Source organism: Typopeltis vanoorti, chromosome 23 (assembly GCF_054136105.1).
Source record: "Typopeltis vanoorti isolate ZY-2024b chromosome 23, IOZ_Tvanoo_1.0, whole genome shotgun sequence".
NCBI classification, from domain to species: Eukaryota; Metazoa; Arthropoda; class Arachnida; order Uropygi; family Thelyphonidae; genus Typopeltis; species Typopeltis vanoorti.
In genome coordinates this window covers 57,346,335-57,360,018 of record NC_143571.1, presented here as the reverse complement: position 1 = coordinate 57,360,018, position 13,684 = coordinate 57,346,335, and the positions used below count along the sequence as shown (strand labels likewise).

Genomic DNA, 13,684 nt, shown 5'->3' with positions numbered 1-13,684 from the left:
CACCAGTAAGGTAATATTTGTGGAGAATGACATTTTATACTGGGCATGAAATGATTAGTTTGAAGTGAATAATACATAGCAAATAGCTATTCTTTGTAGAGTTTTATGTGATTAGTTTTATATTTCACTGGCTTTTAAAACTATCAAAATCATTAAATTGATTATTCATCAGTAAAGAAAACAATTCATTCATCTCCAAGGCCCACCTTTCCTAACTGGGTTGTGGGGACAACAGCTGCAAGAGGAACTTCCAATGGTCACAATCCTCTGCCACCAAGCTCAGATGTTCTGGTGGGACTCCCAAACGTGTTCACCCAAGGTTTTGAATATAATTTATCCAGCTAGTCCTTGGCTTGGCAAAGAGGGCCTGCTGGGGGAGCCTCTCTTGTGGCATTCTGACCAGGTGCCCGTACCAATGTAACTGTGATCTCTCAACACGGAGAAGCAAAGGTTGAGTATTGAGGATTTCCCGAATTGCAGAGCTTCTGACTGTTGTCAGCCCTGCAACCCCTCGAAGGAACGAACCTCATTTCAGTTGCTTGGATTCGTGTCTGTGGTCATTACCCAACTCTCATGACCATAGGTGAGGATGGGGACATAGACTGTATTGAAGACAGCCAGCTTTGCCTTCTGACTTAACTCCTTCTTCATACCGAACGGCCAAGCTCCCGCAATATTGCGCTTGCTGAGCCAATCTGAGTATCTAGCTCTTCGTCCCACTTTTCATGATTTGTGAATATGGACCCAAGGTATTTAAACTTCTCCACCTGCCTCAGTGGGACTCCACTCACATGTAAAGTGCACTGGGATGGTTGTCTTGAGACCACAAATCTTTTAGTTTTGGCCACACTGATCTTCATTCTGGCTTCTGCACAAACAGCTACAAACCTATTCAGGGTCCGCTGGAGGTCATCTGTGGAAGAGCTAAGCAGAACTAGGTCATCTGCATTCTTCCAATTCTAACACACTCACTGGCTTGGCTGTGCCTATCAATCCAGTCCATAAATATTATGAAAAGGAGGGGGTGACAGAACACACCCTTGGCAGAGGCCAACGGAGACTGTGACAGGTTCAGACTTTGTGCTGTTTACCCTGACACAAAACTCCGGGCATTCATACAGGGACTTGACGGTTGCTAATAGTTAGCCATCCACTCCATACTCCTGTACTACTTGCCAAAGCTTATCCCAAGGAACCCAGTCATATGCCTTCTCCATGTCCACAAAACATGTGTAGACAGTCTTGGCATATTCCCAAGATTTCTCAAAGACCTGCCTTAAAGTCAAGATTTGGTCAGTTGTGCTTTCTACCAGGATGAAAGCCACATTGCTCTTCCTGGAACTTTGACTCAACTATACTCCTGCACCGTCTTTCCAAGCACCTAGCATACACTTTCCCAGCAGGCTGAGCAGAGAGATGCCACAATAGTTACTGCAATCCTTCTGGTCTCCCTTCTTGAAGACTGGTATTATTATGCCTGTCTGCCATTGCTTTGGTGCTTGCCCAGATATCCAAGCAGCCCAACACACTCGAGTCAGCCAGAGAACCCCGTCTCGATTTAAGGCTTTTAGCATTTCGGGCTGAATTTCATCATCACAGCAGCCTTGCCCGATTTTAGCAATTTTATTACTAAATGGACCTCTTCTGCTGTGAGATTAGTCATCACCCTGATCTGCACCTCTTGGATGTCCACAACTGCTGGGTCACCTGGGTTAAGAAGGCTCTCAAAGTATTCCCCCCATCTGTGGAGGATATCCTTCTCAGTTGTTAAAAGTGCACATCAGAGGCCTTAATTGCCCTTGCTGTGCATGATTTCCTCCCTCGAAGGCAGCAGATGGTCTGCCAGAATACTTTGTTTGCATTTGCATAGGATGAGCCTAATCTTTCTCCAAAGGGTTCCCAAGCCTTCTGCTTTGCTCCCTTTACTGCCTCAGCAGCAGCTTTTCGTGCCTCAGTGTAAAATGCATCTCAGGTGACCTGACCCTAAGCGATGTTAGGTAGGCCCCCTTTTTTGCCTGGACAGCTTTTTGGACCTCTTGGTTCCACCAAGGTGTCCTTTTTTTCACTGCCTGTCGCCACGCCAAGCCACTTTCTACCACAGTATGAGAGTGCAGAGGCAGTGACAGCAGTTCTGAACAGCTCCCACTCCTCCTCAACATCTGCAGTATGCTTGGGAATCTCTTTAAACCTGGAGGAAATGCCATCTGTAAAATTCTTCCTCACAGCGTCATTTCCAGTGCCTCACATTTCATGTGGTATAGCTGTTTAGGTCTACCAGCAATGATGGTAGCATCTGGTTTCTGAAGCTGTAGAGTGCAGACAACAAGGTGATGGTCAGTTAGTTCTGCCCCTCTCCTCACACGAATGTCCAGCACTGAGGAAAATAGGTCTGCTGAGACTATAAAGAAGTCAATCAGAGACTTTTGTCCAAGTGTATCCCTGTACCACGTATACTTATGGACTTCTCGGTGGTGAAAAAAGGTATTCATTATGGACAAGCTGTTAGTACAGCAGAAGTCCAATAATTTCAGCCCATTCGTGTTAAGGTCAGGTCTCCGTTCCTCCCAACCACACCCCCTCCACGTCTGGTCATCTGTTCCAACATGTACATTGAAGTCACCCATTAGCAGGACTGATTCCATGTCTGCCACCCTGTCAAAAGCAGGGTGGCAGACATGGAATGGATATGTATATATTCTTGAAAGGAGAGATTGCCAACTTTTCAGTAGCCTATTTTTTTTTAGAATTTTTTTTTTTTAATTTATGACACTTATGTGCCAAAAAACAATATAAAAGTGACAGTAATGCTGAAAATAAAGCACCAAGAGATGTACAAAGACACATGAAAACTTTTTGTTTCTTTGTGCATCTTGGTTACTGTATTTGTTTTTAGCCATATTATAAGTTCAGTCATAAATCATTATTATTATTGCATGGGCACCTCCATGAAGTCCTAAGACTTGTCGTGGGAGACCCAAACTATAAACACATCTATTGTACCTCTCCTTGAAACCATTAACAGACTGAGCACTCACAAATGACTCAGGCAACCCATTCCATTCATTCATTCACCACTCTCCAAGCGAATAATCTAATCCCCATGCTCTTGCTAACCACATTCAACTTCCAGAGATGACCTCTTGTTCTGTCCCCTCTAGCCAAGTGCTGAAACATTTCCTCTGAATCAATCCTATAAAAAGCCTTTAAGTAACTTAAATGTTTCTATGATATCCTTCCTCTCCTTTTTCACCTATCAGCCAACTTTTGCAATCCACAAACCCTCTATTTATCCTTAGAGGAAGCATTCCACAGACCACTCACCATCTTGGTCACTTGCCTTGGGATCCTCTCCTCCACTTCCTTATCCCCCAAGAAACCCAACTGACCATACCTGAGCACAGTAATCCAGATGTGGTTGTATCAGTGCTTTATAAAGAGGAATGATAACTCCTTTATCTCTTCTTGTTCTTCAATGACTAAGTAATCCTCTGAGCTACCTTGGCTACTTTAGCAATATGCCCTCTAAACTTACACTATCTACTACTACCTAAAATTCCTGGCTTCGTCAATTTCCTAGAGTACAGCTCACTCAATGTGGTATACATGTTGTAATCTTTGTCTCTCAAAATGTATCTTTACACTTTTCCACATTAAATTGGCATCCATTATGTTTTGCCATACTGTCAGCCTATTCAGATCATTCTGTAATTTCTCTACATCACCTTGATTAACTATTACCTTACCCATCTTTTCATCATCAGCAACCCCGAATATCTCCCTTTAAATTATTTCCTATATCATTTTTGTGCAAATTAAACAGTAATGGTCTAAGCATACAGCCTTAGACCATTACACTGGCACTTGCATTGTAGTTAAGTAGTTGACTTAATGTTGTGTATATTTGTGCTTTTTGTAAATTAAATATTTTTATTTTGGTTACAAGAGTGTGAAGACTCAATCTTTTAATGGATTATTAAACCCATTAAAAGATTGATTTTGAGTTTAGTTTCAGTGTTTTCTTTTTATTTTGAATTTAAGAGTTGTAACCACTCCGAGTGTGAGAGAAGTAAGTAAAAATAACCCTCACCCCATATACAACTCAGTTATCACTATTATAAAAAGTAGATTATTAAGGCATGATCAACTGTTCACAAAACCATTGTGCCCCCTCATAGAATATGATGTTCGTGTGCACCCATTTCTGACATATTTTTTTGACCAACTTTTCCAGTACTTTTACCACCACTCCTGAGATAATAATTGGTCTATAATTTGTTACCATAGACTTAGATCCTCCATTTTGCAAAGGAATTATTTTGTTCTCCCTCCACTCTCTTGGTACTTTGCCAGAGCTGGGACTTAAACAGCCTAGTCAAAAGCATAGCCAGTTCCCCTGCACATTCATAAACATGAGGTGATGTCACATCTAATTTTGCATTCATATTCTGCAATATACTAAGTATCTCCAGTTCTTCAACCTCTGTTCTCACATCAGTCCCTGTTGCCTCTATCATAACAATATCTTCACTTGGATGATATATCATTGCAAAATGATCACTCAATAGCTCAACAATTTCGTCTCCCTTCGTTACCTCTCTACCATCTGCACTCATTAAAGTTATCCTTCAATGGTCATTCTTTCTCCTACTTGCCACATGATGAAAAACTCTGAGATTTTCTCTTGCCTGTTTGACTAATTTCTTCTCATTATCTGATTTTGCTTTCCTTACCATGCTGGTCACCTTTTTTTTTTTTTTTTGCTTGATCCTTGTACTGTTCATGAGTTAGCTGGTCACTTTCTTCCTTATACACCCTCCAGAACATTTTATTTGTTTGTTTGCAGCTCATGCTTCATGATGTTATATCCAAGGAATATTCACCCCCCCACACGCACACAAAAACACCCTTCTCTTATAGATCTTCTTTGTGCCAGTATACTGCTTCAAGATGCCTCATAAGTGTATCATAATCACCTGCCTTGTAATTCCACATACACATATATCCCTTCTTATCTGGAATTTCCATATATTTTCCTACCTCCCAAGTCCACATGATGGTGACATACATCAGCAGATTACTACAATGGGTGCAAGTCAAGTAATTATCATGGGGGGGACTTCAACTTCAGAGACATAGAATGGAAAGATCGCATGGCAGGAAGCAAATGGAATTTTATATCCCTACTGAGAGATAATTACTTGAAGCAGACTATGATGGGGTGGAGGGACTCAGGGTATGAGAGTGTTTGATCTTGTTGCAGGAATCAGAGGACCTGTCCATAACTAAGGTAGCTACATAGTTATGGGCAGGTCTTCTGATTCCTGCAACAAGATCCAACACTGTCATACTTTGAGTCCCCTCCATCACAGTCTGCTTCAAGTAATTATCTCTCAGTAGATATATAAAATTCCATTTGCTTCCTGCCATGTGATCTTTCCTCTTTCCATTCTGTCTCTGAAGTTGAAGTCCCCCATGATAATTACTTGATTTGCACCCCATTGTAGTAATCTGCTGATGCATGCCACCCACATCATTCCTGGCATCCCCCTGGCCTATAGCAGTAACCAGTTTTATGTTTGTCCTATTTGCACAGCTAACTCCTGCTCTTTTCATCTGCTATCATTAGCAGTACACACTCCTTATCCTGCCTACTCTATCTCCCCCAAAAATATTAAATCCATCATGTTCTATCCCTGTAACTTTACATCATCTGTTGTTTGTCAAGTTTTACTAATGCCTATAACATTTGGCTAAGTCACACTAACCATTGCCAAAAACTCCTTCTTGTTCCATGATACTACTGGCATCAGTATATAGAAACTGCATCATCCCTGTATATTCTCAACCACCTTTACTTCGTTAATTGACTAATTTATTCAATATTTTTACTTGAGAGACTAGATTCTGCATTTGTTGTTCATTCTCATGCTCATTTGCTTCATGGTTGCCTTCACACACATTTGTCTGCATCTGCCTTAATTTCTCTAATTTTCTTGACTTTGTCCTTCCACACTCTCAGTGAACAAAGCTCTCTAGACACATAACTCCAAATCCATTTAAGTGCAGTCCATCAGCATTGTACAAATCTTTGTCCATCAAATTCAGTCCATAGGTTCACAAACTCTACGTCATTCCTTCTGCACCACCTGCATATTGATTCATTAGCTATTATTGCCTTCCTTCTCAGTTCACCTCTATCATAGCATGGCAGCAGACTCACAAGTTTCACCTTCTTGATATTCTATTTTGCTTCTTCCAATAACTCTTTTACATCCTCCCTCATGCACTACTTCTCACCTCTCAGGTCGTTGGTTCCAGCCAAAAACGATCAATTCTTTCCCTTTCTACCAGCATTACTAATATTATTAATTTTTACAGTGCTTTTGTGGAGTACTTATCATATAATCACCCTAAAGAATTATTTGCTTATGCTCTTTCTCATTTATTCTTACAATTTTCTTTCTGGCTTTAGACCTTTTGCTTGTTTCTTCTCACATTGACTAATCTCTTGCTGTTTCTGCGGTCTTTGTCCTGTGAAAAACTACATGCAAGCAAGTTATTTTTTTATTCAGGCTTCTACGTTCTCCTGAACTTCTGCCATTCCAGTGTTCGTATATGATATCTTACCACTACTTTCGATCACCTTATTAATACTCTTTCATATTTCTTTTGCCATCATTTGAATGTGGAACTCCATTCACTCCAATTCTTTTATTTTCACAGCTTTCAGTACTATAATCTGCTACTTCATTCTCTTCTTTCCAACAAGTGTTGCATTTCTGTCTCATAAAACATCTGCGACACACTCCCCCCCCCCCTCCCACTGCCACTCATATCAATCCATTTTCTCTTGGCAATGAATACATAGCACGCATGCACACATGCACACATTACATTTCACAAAATTCCCCCTTTCAAATCCCCTGCACAACATGAATAACTCAGCACCATGAATATCATGGTGTAAATATAAATGAACATACTCAACCACATAGTCATACACAAGAATACTACAGTCACTAATTATCAGAATGTGATTAAATCAATATTAAAACAATGACTTAGCTGCAATCATGCAGTCTGTCCAGTACCATTAAAAAAAATTTTTTTTAATTAAAAAATCCTAAAAGTAAATAAATTTGCTACTCGGAAAAGTTGGACTGTCCTTCCTTTCAAGAATACACAGATATGTTTTTTAATCGGTATTATGATGGTACTGCAAAAAAAGTTACATCATTACTAACATCTGTTAAAACTGTTAACAGTTTTCCTCCAAGTTAGTCTGCTATCTGTCAAGTTGCCAATATTATCAGATCTTATATTTCTGTCTTCTAAGGACTTTTTACTATATCAATTTATCTAGATCTTGATCTTCTTCTTGATCCTTTTACTTACTATCCCGGTAACAAACACTTGTTTTGCTAACCTTTCCTCTCCCATTCTGTTTAAGTGGTAATACTATGCGTGATTAACTCTGCTGACTCATTCCTGAATACCAACAATGTCTTCTTTCCTAATATCCTCATTTTTAATATACTGCCATTGATGCCTTCTGTTCACTCTCCTGATCTTTCTTAGAACTCTCATATCTGTAGTCCCCAGTCACTGATCAAGTGTTTAATTTCAAATCCAGTTCTCACATCCATAAGTTAAAATTGGTTTGAACACTGTCTTGTATATAGCTAGTTTAGTGTTCTGACTAATTTCTCTCTTATTCCATATAAATTCATTCAGTTAGCTTTCTATCATGCTAGCTTTGCTAATCCTGCTATGATAAATTAAATATTACCATATCTAATTTGCTATCTTCATTAAAAATTGTACCTAAATAGCTGAAGTATTTTACTTGTTCTATATGTTTTTCATTCTAGATGTAGTATGTTTTCAGTGTTTCAAGGAATCCTGTAGACTTGTGCTGAACTTCTTTAGCAGTATAACATTATTTGCATAAAGGAAAGAGCTGAGATTAACATCTCTAATTTTGATTTGGTTTATTACTACTTTCCTTTAAAATGTAATCCGTATGTTGTTGAATAACAATGTAGATAATGTGAACCATTCTCTCTCATCCTGATTTAACATCAAGCCATCTTCCTGCACCTCCAATTCTAACTACTGACTTACTTGTATAACTCAAATATAGACTTAGTATTGCTTGATATAATGTCCCATTTACACTATATAACTGTATTGTTTTGAACAGTATTTCTCTTGGCACATTGCTATATGCTTTTCTAGATCTACAAAACTTAAATACAGACCCTTGTTATATTACTATGATTTCTCAACTATCTGTCTTAAAGTTAAAATCTGATCTTGACAACCTCTGTTTGACCTGAACCCAGCTTGTTCTCCAGGTTTCCCCTTCCACAATTTTTCTTCACTGTTTCCCAAGCATACTTGTATAAATCTTACTCGGAACACTAAGTAGGAAAATTCATCTATAATTTTCACATTCAGTTTCTTTTCTTTTCTTTTTTTTTTTTTTAATAGATGTGCACTATGAGAGCTCTAATCCAGTCATCCATAATTCAACCCTCAGTGTCATCAGTTGCATCAGTCTTGGGACTGGTAGGTAGCTCAGCAGCAATTTCCTCCATTCCGCTCTGTCATTGGCTTTCTTCTTAACCTCCTGGTAACTCCTCAAACCCGTGCTGTCTTTGACTTGGTCAAGAAAGCTTTTCCTTGGTCTGCCTCTTCTTTTTTCCCCCTCTATTTTGCCTTCAGTTATTCTTTTCACAAGTCCATCATGTCGAAGTATATGTCCAAACCACCTATCCCTTATAATTTTGATCGATTTTATTAGAGTTCTTGTTTCGTTTATCTCTCTCAGGACTTGTTGGTTTGATTTTTTTCTATCCATTTTATTTTGTTCATGTGACGCCAGCACCACATTTCAAAAGCCTCCAATCTTCTTACATCTTCTCTGCCCAGAATTCAGGTTTCACATCCATACAGTGCAATGCTCCATATCAATGTCTTTACTAATTTTTTTTTCAATTGTAGGTTGAGGTTTCCTGTTAAAATGCTTTTCATCTTAGAGAATTGAGCTTTTGCGTTGTTTATTCTTGATCTTATTTCTTCTCTTGTTCTGCCATCTTCTGTTATTAGGCTACCTAAATATTTAAAGCTTTTCACTTGTTTTATTTGTTTCCCGCTGATGTCTATATGCTCTGTATTGATAACCCTCTGTGTAGCTGCTGTAAAACATTTCTGATCAAATATCTACTCCAGGTGCCTTTCCACATTTCAGCTTTTTGATGACTTTTTCTACTTCATTATTAATATGTATTCCTGATTGCATTCCTGTTAAGTCTTTTCTGCCACCATGTTGTCACTGCTTGTTTAATTTAGCACTCTTTCAATGTAATTACCTCAGATTTATGTAGAATATCTTTATCTGTTTTCATGATATCTTGATCATCTCTGATTCTTTCTACAGTACTTTTTCCTCCATTTCTGAGCTTTGTCAATAGCTTCCAAAACATTTTGCCACCTTCCTAATATTTATTTTATGTTTTCTTATGACTTGTTGGTTAGTTTTATACAGTTTTTCACTTTCTTACATTTTCCTCTGTATTCTCTAAGGCCACAAGTTGGCTTACTGGCCAGAAACTTTCAGTATGCTTTCTTCTTTTTCTTGACTGCCTCTTTAACTTCCTGATTCCACCATAGAGTTCTGATACACTCTTGATATTTCTATCCTAGCAGACCATATGCATCTCTGACTGAATCATTCAATGTTTTCTTTATGGTCTACCAGTGAATCTCCAAGGTTTGGTTCTTGCTTTCAACTCTTTCGTTTTTTCTTAAACATTTGTGTATTTGAGTCTGTATTTCACCAATGAAAAGTGTTCAGCTTTGATTCATTTTAAAACTTTCTTACACTTTTCAGTCTTTTTCAAAGTAAATATTACTCTTATCAATTTAACTTGCTTGATCTCATAGTCTTTTGTGGATTGGTTACAGTGGGGAAACTTTATTTCCACTATGCTTACCTCTTATGTAGATTTATTTTATGAGCTACGTGAAACATAATTTTCAGAAATTCCAAATATTCAAGAATGTATCGTTAATTTAATTAGGTATAAATAAAAAAATAAAAGCTATTCAAGGAAGGAATGGGACTAGTTTATTAGGGCTAAGGCTAATTTTTCACTGAATAGCTAAGGCTTTGGCCTTTTCACTGGAAAATTAAAAATCTGTTTTCCTGACTTTCAGAAAGTAGGTTGTAAAGTGAAGCGAAATTTGCAATTTGTAGTTGTTGCCTAGGCCTGGTGCATCTCTGATACATTCGTGTGCTGATAGGTTAGATAGCTTATGAATAGCTGGACACCTGCCTTACTAACTTGATTGCATTACTGGTAATGATATTCATTGCTGGTAATTATATTTGTCTTAATATATTAATAAAAACAAATTTCCTAGAGATATCTGTAATATTTAATTATTTATTAATTTTTCTAACAGGGCCTGTAGGAGTTGTTGCGTCCCATCCTCTCATGACAAATGGTGCTCCATTAATTACACAAGGAATAGTTAAAGGTAAAATCATCATATCCCTTTAGGTTTAAAAAACAAAAATACTGTGCCAAAAATATTAAAGTTTTGTGAGGTTTGGATTTGGTTAAGATGTTAATCAAATCTAATAGCTGTCATTTGGACCACTGGTAATCAAGCTTCAAGTATAAAATACCAAAGAGATCAGAGTGATTTTCAGAGTTAGGGGAGTGTTAGAGACAGCAGATGAAATGATACATAATGGGACAAGGAACCATTAAGTCAGCAAAGGTCAAAGAGAGAAGAGATTCAAGATTTTGGCATCCTCTAATAAGAAATAACAGACTGTTCAAAAGCACATGGCCATTTTTGTGGCAGAAGGAATCTTACAATAATTTGGACAGTTAAGTAGACTGTGGCTGTACCATTTGAGGCTTTGTCAAAAACAAGTTTGGTTTGAATGTCTGAGTGGTGGTTGACATATTTATGGTATAAATGTTGGTAAAATGAATGTGGAAGAATTTTTTTTAAGAGGATTTTTGAGTTAGGTTTTTTTTATTTATTTTTTTATTTTATTTAACTGCAGCGATTGCTGTATGCATTTGAAGTTAAGAGTAATCATGGTCATCTTTCAGAAATAAAGAAGCAAGAGAACATGCATTTAGAGAAGTTGTCAGTTTGTGTCATAATGTTCTGATAATTTCCTCCCTATGTTACTGCATGGCTGCCATCTAAGCATAAACCGGTAGACTAGATAGCAGCAAGATTATGTGCCAGCTGATCAAAAATCCTCCCAAAAAACTTAGCCATCTTTGACTAGAATGCTTGCTGAGAATGCCAGAACCTCTTTGGAGAAAATGAGAAGATGGGATCACTTGACCAAGGTAGGCCGAATGTATTATGCTTCATTGGCCATTTAGGCATCCATGTATATACCAAATGAATAAAGATGGACTGGCAGTTGTTCAGGATAGCTGACCAAATTTTATTCTGCATTGAGTTAAAACAAAATCATGGTACCTAATCTCACTGGATATGGCATGATAAGTCATGCCATATCCAGTGAGAACCAGTGTGAACAGTTAAAGTCAAACTACTGGAACAAAACTCAAAGAATTAAAAATGGGCACCATCAGTGTAAGAATCAACAATGGAAAAGAAGTGTATCTGGAAGAAAAGTTCATGTTGATATATTTGATGTTACTTGAATGCATGTGATTTTTTTTGAATGGCCCTAATAATATACCTTCAAGATACCCCACTCAAGAAGGTTGACAGCCAGGGCCGGCTCTACCAACTGTGCAAGACGTGCATTTGCACAGGGCAGCAAAGTTGGTATAAACTATACAAAAAATAAGGGAGAAGGGGCAGCAAAATATGCTACTGCACGGGGTGACAAAATTCCTAGGTGCGGCCCTGTTGACAGCTGTAAGTACTTGGCTCAATCCTCACAAAGGAAGGCACCATCAACACAGATATGGTTTTTTAAAAAAAAAAGTTTTTAAAATGCTACAATTATCCTACAATTAATGGACTGCATCAGTGTATCTAAATTTTCCAGTGGGTCTGTTATCTTGATATGAAACAGCTGTTGTGCTAACCTGTCCTAATTCTGTTGAAGTGACTATATCACAGTAGATTATCTCTACTCGTATATTCAGAATTTTAACAATGTCAAGTCCCTTTCTAATATCTTCATTTTAAAATGCTATAGTGATGCCATCTGTTCCCCCCCGCCCCAGTTGTTCTCTAAACAGTTCTGAGGAAATTAAGGGAGTGACTAATATCTAGTGGAATAGGTTTATAATTAATAGATCTTGGCATCCTCTAGTCTTTATTATGCACTTTATTAAGTAAAAGGGAGATGGTAAATCCCGTTTTATTTTATAGCCGGGTACAAAACTCAGATCGAAATCCATAGAGTTTCATGCCGAAAAAACTATCAGCGAGCCCAAGTGTAAATAATCACTTGGATAGTACAACACCAGGGCAACTCCATGCAAAGGTGGAGCAAGCTCCATCACTAACCTTAATATTCTCTCATAATGTAAAACACAGCTCCTAAGAGATGTATATATACTGTTCTACATTATGAGAAGAGGTCACTACCCAGACCGGTTTCAACCTTTTTTGAGGTCTCATCAGTGAGTAGGTAGACTGGAATATCAAGGTTTTAAGTGAACCGAACTTACATATACCTCTACTATCGAATTGCCGAAGTGGTGTACTCATATATTGTTAATTACTACAATAATGAGCCAAAAGGCTATTTTGCCAGCGACAATGTTAAGTAAAAGGGAGATGGTAAATCCCGTTTTATTTTATAGCCAGGTACGAAACTTGGATCGAAATCCATAGTTTCATGCCGAAAAAACTATCGGCAAGCCCAAGTGTAAATAATCACTTGGGTTTTGTACCCGGCTATAAAATAAAACAGGATTTACCATCTCCCTTTTACTTAATATTGTCGTTGGTAAAATAGCCTTTTGGCTCATTATGCACTTTATTTCTAAACCAGCTCTTGAATCCATAAGTTAAAGAAGGTTGAATATTATTTTGGATACTGATAGTTTAGTATTTTGATTAATTTTGTCTTATTCAATATAAATTTATTCTGCTAGCTTCATGCCATACCTGCTTCACTTAAATTCTGTTGTCTATTTCTCAGTGTAATTTGCAACTTTCATTAAAGCTTCTACCTAAATAACTGAAATATTCTACTCAGAAAACAACTGCATTTTCAATGTATAGAACATGTCCTGCTTATATTCATAATTTTTTTCTTTTTTACTGCTGATTGTTACACCAAATTTTATTATAGTAGTTAAGTACTTTAGTAAAAGAGCCCTCAAGATTTTGATTTTAGAAGTATGTCTTCATAAAGTACAAAAGCTGTGTGCTCTGATTTTAGTATTAGGCCGAATGTTATATTCCTTCATATTATAATCCATTAGATTAAATCAGTAACATGGACACGCTTCATGTACTTGATTTAGCATCAAACAATCTTCCTGTACTTTTTTCAGTTACAACTGCTGAACTTCAATATATGCTGTGTACTGTTCTGTGTGATGTTCTACTTACACCATGTTGGTTGTGTTTGTTGCTTAGAATAATAATCAATAATCCCAGGTTTATACATATACACACACATATATATATATATATATATATATATATATAC

General features: G+C 37.5%; 1 protein-coding gene across 6 annotated transcripts in view; it reads left to right on the top strand.

Moving 5' to 3' along the window:
* LOC150093872 (intersectin-1-like) overlaps positions 1 to 13,684 on the top strand; it is a 510,882-nt gene that overhangs the window by 93,492 nt on the left and 403,706 nt on the right. For 5 of the 6 annotated variants that reach the window (XM_090413144.1, XM_090413145.1, XM_090413143.1 and 2 more), the window contains exon 5: positions 10,471 to 10,545. The exons of the other annotated variant lie outside the window; for it this stretch is intronic. In XM_090413144.1, coding sequence (XP_090269270.1) covers positions 10,471 to 10,545 — 75 coding nt within the window. The remainder of the gene's footprint in view (positions 1 to 10,470; positions 10,546 to 13,684) is intronic. 6 annotated transcript variants of the gene reach the window in all.